This window comes from Hippoglossus stenolepis, chromosome 11 (assembly GCF_022539355.2).
Source record: "Hippoglossus stenolepis isolate QCI-W04-F060 chromosome 11, HSTE1.2, whole genome shotgun sequence".
In the NCBI taxonomy this organism is placed as follows: Eukaryota; Metazoa; Chordata; class Actinopteri; order Pleuronectiformes; family Pleuronectidae; genus Hippoglossus; species Hippoglossus stenolepis.
In genome coordinates, this window is record NC_061493.1 from 23,625,919 (window position 1) to 23,642,258 (window position 16,340).

General features: G+C 44.6%; 1 protein-coding gene across 4 annotated transcripts in view; it reads right to left on the bottom strand.

The window, feature by feature from the left end:
* Window positions 1-16,338, bottom strand: part of LOC118117407 (disco-interacting protein 2 homolog C) — a 105,169-nt gene extending 88,831 nt beyond the window's left edge. For all 4 annotated transcript variants that reach the window (XM_047341947.1, XM_047341945.1, XM_047341946.1 and 1 more), the window contains exon 1: window positions 9,226-16,338. In XM_047341947.1, coding sequence (XP_047197903.1) covers window positions 9,226-9,304 — 79 coding nt within the window. In that variant the 5' untranslated portion in view covers window positions 9,305-16,338. The remainder of the gene's footprint in view (window positions 1-9,225) is intronic.
* Window positions 16,339-16,340: the final 2 nt, after the last annotated feature.

Consider the following 16,340-nt stretch of genomic DNA (forward strand, 5'->3'; position numbering starts at 1 on the left):
CTGTGTCACTACAGGGACGGTTTACATAAGGAAAGCAGAAAGTGTGTCGGCATCTTGCTCAAGGGCACTTCGACAGGCCTGACTCTCTGTTTACTTATCGAACTAATAGCATCAAAAAAATAAAACAGCACTCGTGGGATCACAGGGACCGAACCTGTTTTCATAGTGCGACGGTATCAAAGCCTTTTTCTAACATGAGCTCCGCTGTAAAGAATGCTGACAGCGAGTGAGTCACAGGGCAGCAGGGTTTGATGAAGAGTGTTTCCACACAGGGAGAGGACCAGGGCAACCGAGAGGGAAGGGGAAGATTTCTGTTTTTCCATTTTGCATTCTACAGAATAAAGTCCAAATATTGAGGATGCAGTTGGATTTTCTAGTTTTTAACTTTTACGAATACATTAAACTACTCACGTTAGAGAGCCTCTTCCAAATATGTGGTAAAGATGAATTAATTAACAACATAAGTTTCCAAAAGTGAAGCCAAAGTGTCATGATCAGCCCCTGGTGGCTGGTTGCAGTATAGGCTTAACCCTGCCTCCCCCATGTTTGCGGATGGGACATGGACCAAACCAAAAAACAATCAAAGCACACATCCAATACATTTTTTTCCGAAGATATTTTTTATCACATTGATGCATGTGAAAGTGCTTCTGATAAGTTGGGTTGTAATTAGTTAATTGATGGGCTGAGACGTCATGATTGACAGCTGAGACTGACTGTTTGATCGGTGTATCGACAGGACCTCGATACCACGGCGCCATCTCCCGATCGCTGGTTCCAAATTAGGTCATTGGTGCAAGATGGCAGCGTTTGTATAGATCCAGGACATTTTAGCTTTAATTCAGGATAGTTGGAGGAAGTGGAGACATGTTTTCCCTCTTTAATAACAGTCCATGGTCCAGGGCTACTTTACTCTCAAATTGCAAAGGGAGAAAAGCCTCCTCCTCTTATTTTGTCTGCCTGGCAGATGCATAAATAACAAGTAAGCCCAGTGAAAGTGCAGTGACGCTGTTGCCAAGGCCGAGAAACTCAAATGGAATCCGTCGGCCATCGGCCAACCACATCGATCACGCCGGAGCTCCGTATCTCGTTCCTCTGCAATGAAGCTAATAAAGCCTGTTTAAATGGATTAAAAGCCTCATTGTCCAACTCAGGCTGACGACGGACAAAAGCCCCGAAGCCCGACTTCAGCAGAGTTCAGCAGCCGCCCCCCGCTCCTCCCCTGGGGGAGGAACTGTGTCACCCTTGGGGATCATTAATTGTCAGTATTGTTCTCCAGGGAGCTCCAGACACAACAGTTGGCTCAAGTATGATGAGTAACGGAGCTGGAAGGAAGGAAAGGCCCCGCCATTAAAAGTAGTTTCATAAAGTTTGTGATCAGTGACTTTAAGGATCAAAACGAGCTGGTGCTGTTTATCCACCATCAGCAACAGGGAGAGGAAAATACTCATCCCAGCATCCGGGCCGACTGAGGTCCGTGGGATCAGGGGGGGGTCAGCGAGTCCGAGCTGAAGCCGTAAACTACCGGCGAACACGGGCAGGATGGCGAGCAGAGGACGCGCATATTTGTGGCGTACGTTTGAGAAGAAAAGGAAAAAGGGGAGTGTGTTTCCCTATCAGTTCCAATTATGTTCCCAGTAAGAGGGCAGAGGAGTCGCTGCTTTGCTTTTCCTCTCGTTCCCTTCAGACCTCGCTTTCTGACAGCAGGCGGGACGTGGCGAAGAGGGAAGGAAACAGACATGAGATGGCTGAAAGTGCCTGTCTGAGCGGCTTAATGATGCAATCTGGCAGAACACCCCCTGCAGGCTCCCCCAAATCCTCCCTCCCCTCCCTCCCTCCCCCCTGCTGCCGCTCCAGTGATGACATCACCTCCCTGAGAAGCAGCATGGCAGTTGTGGGGCTGCATGCGGTCGTTGGGAATTTTTTCCACCAGCAGTTACATTATTTCAAGCTGTCACACCAGCGGCAGAGCGTTTCCAAGACGACTGACTTCATATGTTGTAATTCCCTCATTTTAGCAGAAAGGGGACGAAACTCCAGCGATTCAAGCTGCGAGTGAAGGAGGGGAAATTCAGCAGAAATCTGTTCGCAATTGATGTTGACTGACCGGGGTGATGCCGATGCCAATATTAAGGAGTGAGAATCTCCAGTGACGATATTTCTGCCAATCTTAGGATCACTATTGTTTAACATCGTTTGTCCTCTGAAGCCCGATTTCCCAATGTCCTCTTGTTTTACCACGATGTGAAGTGTTGTTCAGATATCAACAGCCTGACAGTTTTCCCAGAAAGCCTTTTTCTGAGCCCCGACACGCGGCCCCATGAAGCCCTGAACCTGAAGCCCTGAACCTGAAGCCCTGAACCTGAAGCTCTGAACCTGAAGCCCTGAACCTGAAGCTCTGAGCTGCAGCCGCCGCAGGCTGGGAGTTGTAACGTCTGCTCATTAGCTGCTGATTCTGGAGGAAAGTACAACTTACTTTTTCTATCTTTACGACAGCATCGCTGAAGCCAATTAGACGACTGAGGGGCTTTTGCATCTGAAGCTGCCATGATTGACACAAGAGGCTGAGCAAATGAAAATGCTGAATTGGGGGGCGATGACAACATGCCGCCATGTCCATTCAGATCATGGGGGTAAACACCGAGGGTGCAGAAGCGCTTTCCCACATCGAGGTTAAAAGCACCAGCTGCAAACAAATCTCACTTTATCAACTTAGATCTGTTTATAACGGAGTCAAAGAAAGTTTATTTTGCTTAAACCAGTGAAAAGAAATCCCCCCCCACCCCCTCCAGCGTCCACACTGAACCACAGCTCGTTGTCGGTTTCCTGGACGCCAACCTGTCCTCTGTCTGTCTGCTGAGAGCTGATGACCTAACGTGAGGGGAAACAAGCGCCGGCTCGACCCGCTGACGTTTCCAGCCTCAGATCTGTTGAGCTGCGAGGCTGACGGCGAGGGCAGATGAATATTTATTCATGCGGCCGCCTCCGGCCAGAAGCCACCCGGCTTCTCAGAGAGGACGACAGCTGATGACAAACATGTGGACTGACACTTCATGTTGTTGTATCTCAAGCTCATGTTGCTTTAGTTCAGTGAAGGAGGACGTGCTTGTGTTTGACAGTTGATTATGAACGTCGAGCTCAAGCGAATGCAGCCTGACGCATCTTAGGAATCGTTGACAATTTCAAAACAGTATATCGATCGATATATCAGAAATCGTTTACTCAGCGATATCGCTCGGCTTCTAAAAACGGCCTCATTTCATTTATAGAAAACAAAGCAATCACAGTCGTGTTTCCTAGAGAACCCTGTAGTGGTTGAACGGAAGCGTAACCTTTAGGTGACAGGGTTGAATAAAGAGGAAGAAGAGGAACGAGGAGAAGAGCAGCAGCAGGTGTTGTTGTTTGTGGATAAAGACGACGATGCATCGATTAAGACTTATTTTGTTCTCAGTTTTCTGAGTGAGTTTTATGAATCGAGGGCTTTAGAAACCCCGTTAAAAATAAAACAAGCTTTTTTTGTCTCTTAGTGAAAGAAAACTTCCGGTGCCCGGAGAATGTGGTCGTCCCTCCACAGCTGTAAGATCCCAGTCGCCTCACACCCAGGCAGATGGTCAGCTCCGCCGGCAGCATGTCTGCAGTGCAGCCACGACTTCAGGTGATATTTCTGCAGCGGGAGTCGAGCGACGACAGCCCTAACCCTACGTCGAGCCACTGCAGTCTCCAATCGCTGCTCAGACTGCTCACGGGAGCCGACAATGACACCAAATATAAATGTATGGCCCTGCTGTTGCGATAGAACAGGGCAGGACAGAGGCGAGAAAATAACATCGCTATGGCAACTGCAGGTCCAAAGTTGACACGTCAGGATGCAGGAGCAGAAACGGCGACCGCAGGCTGCAGGACAGCGAGCACAGACATAACACGACTGATCCTCAGTCTCTCCAGATGTTTCCCCTGCAGGGAAACATCTTCATCTTTCAATGTAACCCTGAATTACTCTGAGAAAGAAGAGTGTTCACAATAAATCAGATGAATTCTAATAGTTCAACATGAACTATAAGTAGAGAATCTGCAGAACGGGCAGGAGTAAACATTTACTCTGCTGAGAAAAGAGCAGATGTGTGGCGACATATTCTCAACTCAAGGTTAACTCAATTCATCTGGAATTCAACGATAAACTCAACACAACTAATCAAACTTACTGAAAAATAATTAAACTTTGTGCTTTTGCTGGAATTAAATAATCAATCTACACGATTATTTCCAGGAAACTTTCCTGTACAATAAAAACTCACAGAAATCAGTTAATCCACGTTATGAACTCATGTGTTTATACCTGAGAACAATTTATTTAAAATGTGCAAAACTTCAAATGAAGTTTAAAGTGAGTAAATACTTGTTTTTACATCATATACTCTACTGAATACTTGTGAGTGGACGTGTTGATGAGGTTTCTGACACGTGACGGACGTGAAACTGGAAGAACACAAACATCTCAGGATGAAGAAGAGGAGCCGTACACGTAGAAGACGAAGACGTCAACTGGGAAAGGGGTGTCTCATATTTCTTCATCCGTCTCATTTAGAGAGTATCATGTGATTCATCACCGAACAACAAAGGAACCAAATTAAACCGAAGCTGACATAAGAGAGAAGGAGGAGCCTCAGCTCTGGACCCAGAACATCAGTCACAGCTGATTTGCAGGAAATCAGCGAGTATTCATTCACAGTGTCTCTGATAAGGTAACTGTGTGTGTGTGTATGTGTGTGTGTGTGTGTGTGTGTGTGTGTGTGTGTGTGTGTGTGTGTGTGTGTGTGTGTGTGATAACCTCTGTTGCTATGTTACGATCCAAAGGTCGGGCCGCACCCAGTTTTAATCATGGCCGCCAACAGCAGCCTCCTCAAAGTGACAGCAGGCATCAGCACCTGTCGCCACACTCACCATGACACCGTCACTTTAACGCTTTGACTGCTCCTGTCACTTTTAAACAGATTTACATTTATTTTTCTTTGACATTCAACTTCCAAATTCTAATAAAAAAAACGTGCTTTGTGAGGTCACAGCAACTTTGACCTTTGACCCTGAAAATCCAATCAGTTCATCCTTGAGTCCAACTGGACGCCTCCACCTAATGTGAGGAGTTTCCATCACGGTGTTCCTGAGATATTGTGTTCACAAGGATGGGAGGGATGATGGACGGGCAAAAGCTGGAAGCACAATGCCTCCGGCCACTAGGTGTCACCGGTGCGGAGCCGTTAAAAGTTCATTAACGAAACCAGGTGAACTGAGACGACTTCGGTTTGGCGAGATCGAGCCTGGATCCACATTTACAGCAGCTCGCCGAGCAGAACGCTGCGTCTGCGGGTCGGAGCGACGCCGGGAAATGATAGAGGGAAGCTGGAGTCCTTTTTCAGAACAGACTGGGTACTGAGACTGGGCTGTAATTATCAGCTCTGCCATGAACACAAAGACCTTTCAGGAGAGAGAGAGAGAGAGAGAGAGAGAGAGAGAGAGAGAGAGAGAGAGAGAGAGAGAGAGAGAGATTTAAAATAACAGAGGAATCTTATCAAGACCAGATGTGAGTGCAGGACGAGAGAAGGAAATCTACAGAGCTGTAAAGGAGGTGCTCCCTCTCGACATCAATCCAAGCCTGCATACGTCTGAAACTAAAAAAGTCAATTCTACGCCTCGTGTCGTTTCTCTCCATCACCGCTGTGTCGTTTGTCTCGTTACGCCAAACTTTGTGGTCCCTGTGACGGCGCCTGGCCCTTTGTCACGCAGCCCGGGTGCAGGCAGGGACTTTGCATGAAGGCGATCGAACGTTTTGGTGAGTGAACGTGGCCGAGACGCCGAGAAGCTCAACGGGAGCGGCCGACATGTTAGCATGTGTTACGTCATGTATTTCTTTTCTCTCTGGGGTTGTTCCTCGCCGTGCACATCGCTGAGGTCTTCAAAACAGAACCACGGTCAAGAAAGCTCGACAGGAGACTGAGGACATTTGGACCGAACGCCAGCATCCTCACAAACTACCGGTGAACCATCGAGAGCTGCATCACAGTCTGGTGCGGCAACTGCTCTGCTCACAGCCGCAAATCACAGCAGACAGCGGGAGAGGAGTCTTCCAGACATCCAGGACATTTACCACCGGCGGCGTCTGCGGAAGGACCACAACATCATCAAGGACCACAGCCATCCAGACGGTTCCCTCTGTCACCATCTGGCAGGAGATGCAGGAGCAGGCCTGCACCAGACTGAAGCTCCTAGCATCAGGTTCCTGAAGCCTCTGCACATCTGGTCTCCTGCCTGTTCGCACTTTGTTTGTAAAAATGTGAAACAACTGGTGCAACTATTCACACACACCACACATGCCACACTGCACCTCTGAATGTGCAGTTGTACTTTTTGTATATTAAGCTCTGTCTCCCTTACGTTTATTTAACCATTTCACTGCTGAGCGGTTTCCTCCAAAATTAAATCAAGATACATATTAAACTTGAAAGATGAACACTCGGACTATGCAGCACGGGAGCGGCAAGACAAGGAAGCAGACAGATGCGGCAGGTCGAGTGGGGTTAGCTCTGTGTGTGTGTGTGTGTGTGTGTGTGTGTGTGTGTGTGTGTCTGTGTGTAATCTGCAGTGTGTTGACAGCTTGTTATCTGGGCCGGACTGCAGAGCTTAATATTCAGCCAGCGGCCCGATTAGTTCAGGACAACCTGTCGTCCTGCAGCGGCAGCGAAGACGAACGGACGGACGGACAGTTACCGCGGCGACGTGTGTTCTTCTACCACTGTGAGGACCTGTTGGAGTCAATCAAAGATGGCGTCAGGTGTCTTCTTTACGAAACACAAACAATGTGTTGGAGAAACCTTTGTTTGTTATTCGATGATATCAAAACAAGGTGAAGCATCATGATTGACGGCTGAGATCGACTCGTGATTGGCCGAGCGTGTGCTGGCGGCGACCGCTCAGTCCGAGGTGAAAGGCATTGTGGGAAACATTGTTGGAACTCGCGAGTAGCAACAAAGACAGAGGCGGCGAGCAATCACGTAAACATCAGGGAGCAGTCGTGCTTGATGCATGAAAGATTGGTGGTTGGTTTGAAATCTCAAACCAGCGCCCGACCCAGCCCATGAGCAAAGCTGCTCAGTGGCCAAAAGGTCGGAGTCAAGTGGAATTTAACTCATTTCTACTTTTTGACCTCGGAACGCGTTACGTTTTTTTGTTTGTAAACTTTATTCCTGTGTGGATGCATCTCCCGTCTCCTCGTTCGTAACGGACCTGTAGTTTCACAGGAACCACCAGGGAAGTGGAGTTTAATGCCTTGCTCAGGGGCACGCACGTGGTCCCCATGAGCTCGTACAGCAACACCTGACTGTTTTTCTCATTTTCTGCCACCATTTCTCTCCCCCTCCCCCCCTCTCTGATGCGTGGAAATCCAAAAATTAGGTCAAATTAAGTCTGCGGGATGCAGGGAAAGCTTTGCATTCACCGCCGCCACCGCCACCACCACCACCGTGCATTTACATCATCAGCTCAGCATGTAAATAATGCAACGTGGGCATCTGACCCCATTTCCCTCAGACGCACTTGTTTACAGCGGTTTACAATAAGAGAAAAAGAAGAGAATGTGTGTCACCTTCTTCCCACCCTCCTCCTCCTCCTCCTCCTCCTCCTCATCCCTGCGTTTGGAAGCAGCCTCTGCAGCAGTGGAAACGTTAAAATGCGACGTGTGCGTTTGCAGTCAGCTGTTTGAAATCACTTCCCCTCTCTCTCTCTCCCCCTTTTCCCTTCCTCCATACATGAGCGCGGCGAAGCCTCCAGACGGAGACACACTGAAACCTGACACTACGATCCTCCGCAGGCTGAGAGGGAGTCTGCAGCGGTGTGACATATCAATCAGAGACAGGAGGAGGATGTTGGTGTTAATGAGACAATCGATACCGAGGCTGCGTTTCCGCCTCCTGCAGATGTGTGATGATGCCCTGGTGTTATGGACAAGAAGCTGGGATATAATGGGAATCATTCATCGTGCCTGGCTGCAGCGTGTCATGTGAAGACTCTCGCCTGGCAGCAGCTGCTCGCTCTCTGCAGGCAGGACTCTGCTGGACGGGGTTTTCCAAGATGACGGCGGGGGAACTCAACCGACGACAACTTCTCCCTGACGAAGCCGCAGATAAATCCCTGCACAGTTTAAAACGCACTGTATGGTGCCGGTTATCTCTCACGACATCTCATAACAGAAAGATTAGACCAACGCGCAGAGAGGATGAATCGCCAGCAACGGCAATAACCAGCTAATGTTCAAAAAAGCTGAATATTTGCAGGTTCCAGCTTCTTAAATGTGAGGATTCTGTGATTACATCACTCGAACCTGAGCATAATGGAACCAAACAAGACCATTTTTAACACTCAGGCATAAATACCAACTAGTTAGTGATAAATTAACTTTTGGTGCATTCTCTCTGTTTTGAGAGACATTTTATAGAGTAAGGATCAATTCTCAGAAAACATATTCGATAGATTATGAATAATAATGATAATAATCAACAGTTGCAGCCGTTGTGTTGACACTACAACACTTTGATTGGTGCATCTCGTCCTTTTTATGTTTCATTTCTTTACATAATGTCCACGAGGTTTAATATTCTCAGGTGTCGTAGTCGTGTTTACGTTCACTTTGTGGGTTTTTTTAGTTTTCACCTCCACTGAGACAGTTCCAGTGTTGTGTTCCTGCAAAGATGTTCCATGACAACGATGGAAGAAAATCATAAGAACACTGCAGTGTTTCCAACTCCACAACTCCACAAAGAAAAACACAAAAATACAAAACAATAAAACACCAAAAACAGCAAAAACAAATAAACTACAAAACACCTTAAGACACTAAAAACTCCATAAATGCCAGAAACACCAGAACTCAGCTTCCGCATCCAAATCACAGCCTCATTAACCAAACTGCTCATTATGGCAACATGTGTGTGTGTGTGTGTGTGTGTGTGTGTGTGTGTGTGTGTGTGTGTGTGTGTGGTGTGTGTGTGTGTGAGTGAATGCGTGTGCGCGTGTTAAACTTGTGGCAGCTCCACACTTCTCCCCCTCGCAGCTCAGACTCTGAACCGGCTCGCCCTCCCCTCGGCGGCCGGCCAGCAGCGACTCAAACCCCGCAGCGCAGCAGCAGCGGAGCCGCGCAGAGCCTCCGGAGCTCGGCGGTGAAATTCAAGTACTCACCCTCGGATAACTCCAGCTCCAGCTCGGCCAGTTTGGCCCGCACCTCCGCAGGAAGCGGCACCGGCTCCCGGTCCGCCATTCCGCCGTTAGGGACCGACTTAAATCTCCGGTTGTCCGGCTCCGTGTCCCTCTTCTCTCAGGCCACGCTTCTCCTCAAACGCCCCCAGGAACACGCATCCAAACTCGGCCAGAGCTTCTGTGAGTGTCGCTGTCTGCGCGGAGCTCCTCGTCCTCCTCCTGCGTCACGTTACCCGACACATGGCGCCTCTCATCCGGTCCCCTCTTTCAAAATAAAACCCTTCCCGTGCCCAAAACGTTCCGGATGTTGTCCCAGCTCACGGGAGACACAGAGGACAGGTTTTATTTCTGTTTATCTGTCTCTTTATTTCACCAAGTACAAAACTAACACAACATGTCAGCGTTCAACCAGGAAGAGACAAAAAGACAAGATCAACCGAGATAAGATAATACAAACATAAGATAAACCGAGATAAGATAATACAAACATAAGATAACTGAGATAAGATAATACAAACATAAGATAAACCGAGATAAGATAATACAAACATAAGTTAAACTAAGTTAAGAAAAGATAATAAAAGATAAGATAAGATAAACCAACATAAAATAAGACAAGAGAAGAGAAGACGTTATTAGAAATTTACTTTGCTAAAGCAGCAAAAAGGAAAACATGAAATACACACTCAGCAAAGTTTAAAAAAAATACAATATGAACACATGGAAGACTAAAAACAATTAAAATAAAAAATAAATGTGTACAATGGAAACTAAATGTAAACACTGTAGTGCGGTCCAATTTTACTCTCTGACAATTAAATTAAACTTCAGTCAAACAACGTGAATTAATTGACGATCAACAAGAATAAATAGATTGAATTTCAGCTCTTGAAGTTAAGTTTTGCATCTGAGGAAATATTTTGTACACATGGAAAATGTTTGGTACTTTTGATACTGAGAAAGACAAAATCATATTATCACAAAGATTACAACAAAACAACGACATTCACTTCTGAGACTAAAGTTTGTTACACTTTATATATATATATATATATATATATTATATATATTCTGTGCAAATGTTTTTTTCATGCTTTGACTGTGTTCATATTGTGATTTCAAACAACTGTTGTGCTTTTATTTTGGAGGTGAATTCCTCCGTGTTCCTGTTCGTTATCTGTGTGAAGCTTCATTCAGCTGAAGGTAAAATTCACTGCAGCTGAAAACACCTGAAACAAGAAGAGACACGTTTCATCAATTAATCAATTAATCCATTAATCAATTATATCTTGATCCAACTTGTTTCTGTGATTTGATTCAAAACCTGCTGCTGATGTTTAAATGATGAAATGACCACGAGGGGGCGCCAGATCCATCTATCTATCTCTACCTCTCTTTCTCTCCATCTCCATCTCAATCCATCTCTCTCTCTCTCTCTCTCTCTCTCTCCATCTCTCTGTCACTCTCCCTCCATCAGTTCTCTCTCCTCTGTGAACACACTGCCATCTTGTGGCTCCTCACGGTTCTGACACTTGAGGCTCCACATGTTTTTTAATAATTATGATATTTTACAATCAGTCAGTTTCATGAAAATGATGTTTCCTGATTGAAGGGGAGATATTTGACTGTGTGTGTGTGTGGAGTCCACATGTTTCACTTCTACACATTTAACGTTTAGAGCTGATCTGTCAAAGGTCAAAGGTCAACAGCTAATGTCTGAAAAACACATTTATCAAGAAACCAGAGAAATTATCTAAATCGATCAGAAAATAATTCTCCACCGTATAAAATCACACGATCAATGACGTCATGACATGTTTACAATCAATAAGATCAGAGGCTGGATCTGCAGCGTGTTTAGACTAAACTGATGTCATGACGACATCACTATGACATTATTACCATATAAAAGTTATTATTCACAGATTGGGTAAATAAACTTATTTTTTTCATTATGTTTAAGGTCAAAGTTCATTAATCCTCATTTTAAGTCTTAAGAAGAAACTGAATTCAGTTTAATGTAAGAAATGTGACGGGAGGAAAAAAGAAAAAGTTGTATTTAAGTTTCTGTGTGTAATAAAAAAAAGACAGTGGATCCTCAACAGTGCCTAAATCTTTATTTTTCAGTAAGCTACATTTTTTTTTCTCCAAATTAGACAGTTTTACATCATGACACAAGAGTAACTTAAATTATCTATAGCTGACACGTACGCTTGATTCCAGTCTCGATGGAAGAAAAGATCCCAAAAAACAAAAGTAAAAAACAAATCAAAACAAAAGAGAACCAAAAAGCCCTCTTCAACGGAACCTCCATTCCACATGTGTTAAAGGTGTCGTTAGGCAAAGTTATTTGTCCAAACCCCAACACGGTGGAGTCGTCGATTGTCCACAGCTGTTAGCGTAGCAGGGTAAGAGTGTTAATGACTTAAACCACAGTGAGTTGATAAAGAGTTCCAGTCAATTGGTGTGCATTCGTTAATAGAACTTCAAAAAAAAAAAAATACAACAACCACAAAGGGGCCCATTTTTACGACAAGACGCGATCCTCGTGGAAAAAACAAAACGAACAATGGCACTGTCAAAAACAGGTGAACAGGAAGCGACTGACAGGTTAATATATATGACGTGTGACGCTCCGTAAGGAAGTCCACGAGAATCAGAAGCTCTTCTAAAACGCCACAGCCGAGCGTTTGTGTTAATGCCGGCGGGACGGGACGGGCGTGCAGAACTTGCGGCCGTCGAGAGATCCCTTTCAAAGCGGTACCATCCAGGTCTGAGGTGCCGCGCTCCAGAAAAGAGTCACCTTCCCATCGTCTGTCACTTTATTCCACACATGCACACATTCACAGTTCAGGGATGCTCCGTTTGCAACCGACGTCTGCGTGTACGTCCAAAAAGTTCCAAGGTGCCGCGACCTCGGCGGGCGTCGACCGCCAAAGTTGCAGCGCACGGAAACCGCTCCTACAGTCAGAGGTGTCACATTGTGAGAAGTCTTTGATGGGACTTCAGAAACCTGAAAATCAAATTTCAAAAATAAGAAAAAAGGGAAAAGCCCGAGATGGAAAGCGCTCAGCTATGTACAGGTCAAACTGCCCAGTCAAGACAAAAACAACAGTTGTATAATGGCACAGTTATTGGTTTTTCTTTGCCACATCAAAATGTCCACATGTGATCAAATGGTTGAAACAGACGTATCATTCATGTTACTGTTCTGTATGTGCCAGAAAACACAACACACAAAAAAAACAAAAAAAAAAACTGATTCCAGTTGAGCTTCTGTCCCCAGCTGCAACAAAACTAAAAAATCTAAAGTAAATTATTTGTACATTTATTTCTCAGAAAGAGAAAAGCTGACGAACACGAACGAGAAATGTCAAACCGATCAACCAGAGGGAATCAAGTTAACGACATGAACACTGAGCACGTTTCGGATTCTTTTACCAGATCACACGTCTCGTCGGTTTCCACATCGACACTCGGGTGGGGGGGGGGAAGGCTTTAACTCATCGAGCTTTTCAATTCCACTTCACTTTTCCAAAAGTTGTTTTTATGGTTTTACAATCCAGACGCCCCGCTGAACATTTTTGTCGCCACCAATCATTTCCCACCTGGAGCGTCGCCGTGCTCCAGTTTGACACCGTCCGCCTTGAAGCAAAGCTCGTCTAAAGACAGGAGACAAAACTGGGACGTGTCCATCAGCCGTCGCTCTTCTCAGCTGCCAACAGGAAGCGATACGCTGAAGTAATTTTCAGTTTTCTCTTATTAGCTGAAAAGCTGCTGTGGTTTTCTGTCCATATTCCAAGTGAAAACACGTCCGACCCAAACAAGACCAACAGCTGCAGCAGAATAGAACTTGGACTGAGCCTGCATCAGATCCGGGGTTCGGGTTCGAGGAACCAAGAACCAAATGCCGCCGACTGTTCACGTACAACTGAACAAAAAATGTATAATAACTACATCTCCCACAGATAAACGATCAAAACTAAAGTAAACCTGGACACGGAACCTCAAACCCAAAACGGTCCATCACCAAAAGTTAGCATCCAACGTATGATCGCGTTCTTATTCTCGTTTGACAGCCTTGTTTGGTTTAGTTCTCGTCTTTGCAAAAAACGTTCCAACACAAACGTTGATCTTGTTCAGCGAAAAACAAAACGTTTGCATCAATGACGTCACTTCTGAAGCGTTTAGCCGCCGCATCATCACGAGATACCCAACCCGTCGGAATCATGTCCGCGTTCGGCGTGCGGCTAGCTTAGCTTAGCATGAGGACAGGAGCTTAAAGTCTCTAAAGCTGAACAATGAGCATGTTATGTTTGATTTGTTTCATCATTCACAAACAGAAATGTAAAACAGATTTATGATACGATGAAAAGCAGGTGGGTGCAGCGACGCCTTCTTAACTCCTCCTCTGTCACAGAACACTAATTCTAGAGATGTTTTGTTTTTGGGCTCTGGACAGAGACGGGTGAGTTCTTCATGCTAAGCTAAGCTAAGCTAAGCTAACGGCCTCCTGGCTCCAGCAGGTAATCATCTGGTAACATGGACAGAAAGCAGCAAACATCAAAGCCTTTCAATGAGGAAAACATTCAGCCACAGCTGGTGGACGAGGAGATTTGAGACTGAACTTCAGCCTCCTCTTCTCCTGACAGTAAATATTTTCTGACGGTAGCTATCGTACGGTCGAGCTGCTTGATTATACAATGTAGAGTCGTATACGCATGAATATGTTGTCACTGTAATGTTTAGTATTAGTGTCACGGTCGGCAATTATTACAATTCTGTTGGAAAACCTTCATTTTCAAAAAACTGCAGGTTTTTCAATTTACTTTTGTAAGTTAAAAGTAGAATTTAACACCCGGTGTGATACTGCTGCGTACAGTGACCACTACAAATCTGACTGTAGTGCTTTCTCTTGCATAATTGCCATAAAAAACAAATTGTAACTATACAACATAAAACAATCCCCGACATAAACAAAGAGAAAAGAAGCCAGAGCTTTGAAGAGGACGTTGTTGGACACGCAGCTTTGCAAGGTTCATTAATGTGGTTTTCCCCACACGCTCGTTCCGACAGTAAATAAAGATGGACGACAAGAACGCTCCCCAATGGCGAAGCCCAAGCATAGCCCCACCTCCTCCATGTTAGTGGATGGGACATGTACATAACTACAAAAAGTACACCTTCAATACATTTTTCTCAAAGATGATTTCTGATATTTCAGGTCGTTCTTATCTCACAGATGCTTGTTCAAGTGTTTCTGATCAGCCCGGTTTTAGTTAGCTATTTGATGATATAAAAACAAGGTGACACATCATGACTGACAGCTGACACTGACTCACGATTGGTCCAGCGCCCCCGATACCGAAGCTCCATCCCGAGTTCGCTACTGCACAGACTGACCCCAAATGACAAGTTCGGCGCAAGATGGTGGCGTTCGCATTCAAGATATTTTGGCTTCGTTTCTGGGTGGAAGGAGGAAGTGGAGACGCGTCGTCCATCTTCATATAAAGTTTATGGTGCACAGCGAGGAAGGGGGTGGAGTCACACCTGTACATCCCAGGTGTGATCGACCACACAGGTGGGAAAATATGGAATGAGACAACTGACAAGAAAAACATTTTTACAATCAGACAACCTGCCCACGCTGCGGAGCGGAGCGGAATTCAAACTCCGCACACCCAAATAAAAAAAAAAAGTTAAAGAAAATTATTTTCAAAAGCACAACATTAAGTTTTTTTTTTTTTTTATATCCTACATCCAGCTCGATAGCGACATTAATAGTTCAACAAGATCAATATATTTTTATAATCATTTTAAGGTACCTCTTATATTTTTCTGAGTATTTACAACTGTACAAGCAAAGCACACACTTCAAAGTGCACATATTTAATACAGTATTGACTAGTTTTGCATTTACAAGGTTTATATTTTTCCCCCAAAAAAAGAAAACAACCTGAAACGATTAAACAAGAAGGAAAATCAAAACGATTCTTTTTCGTACATTTTACAAAAAAACAAACAAAAAAAAAGCGAAGTGGAGAGAAACTGCTGTTAGGTTTGTACTCTCTCTCTCTCTCTCTCTCTCTCTATCTCTCTATCTCTCTCTATCTATCTCTCTCTGTGTAAGACTTGTGACGTCTAGTACGACTAAATATTTTCCACGTGTCACACTTTAACATTTGGGGATTTTTTTTTGTGAAAAGAAATAAACTCTATGCTTTTCTTGTATAAAAGTTAAGGCAAAGTCATTTTTCAAGTTTAAATAAAATTCAAGTTTCTCAAACACTGGATGGATTTTTTTTTTTTACATTTTGTGTAAAGATAGAGACCTCGACGCATCTCTATTTTTTTCTTCTCCCTACAAAAAAACGAAATGAGAAAAAAAAAAAACGTAATGATATTTCTCATGGAATAAACAGCACTGGTTTATAAATAAGTGGATATGGTGAATGTTCATGTCTTTTACCATTTCCACCAATGAGAAAAAAAAGAAAGGGAAAAATAATAATGGACCCATCCAAGTGCATCTCAGTCCTTCAAAAACAGACAAACAAAAATCATTATAGCAAACTCAAGATTTAGCGTCCAAATCAAAAGCAGCTCTGAGCGGGAGTACGGGCTCGTTCATGAAGCTTTCCCTTCTGCAGACGGGTTTTTTTTTCTTAGTGGGATTTCCCAGAATGATTATTGTTGCAGGAAGACTTTGGCGAGACATGCGAGGTCCCACGTCGCGTAGGTTTGCGTTTCCCCCGAAAAGATACCGTGTATAGTACAGTGGTTATTATTATTATTATCTTTTTTTAATCATTTCCTTTTTCGTTTTTTAAGGATTTTGCATCTGAAGTGACAACTTTGAAAGACAAACCCGAGCACACGGCTGAGGAGCAGGGAGTGATTCTCTCTTCGAGCTTGATACGTCCCAGAAAGCAAACTTTTTTAATTCATTTTTTTCATTTTACCCACTGATTACATTATTAGACGACAGTAAAACATCCGGGATTTGCCAAAGTGGCTGCTACAGAAAACAGACGCAACCAAATTCGACCGAATTCAACCACTTCCCTGCCTGAATCTGTGTTCTTGCTACTTTACTC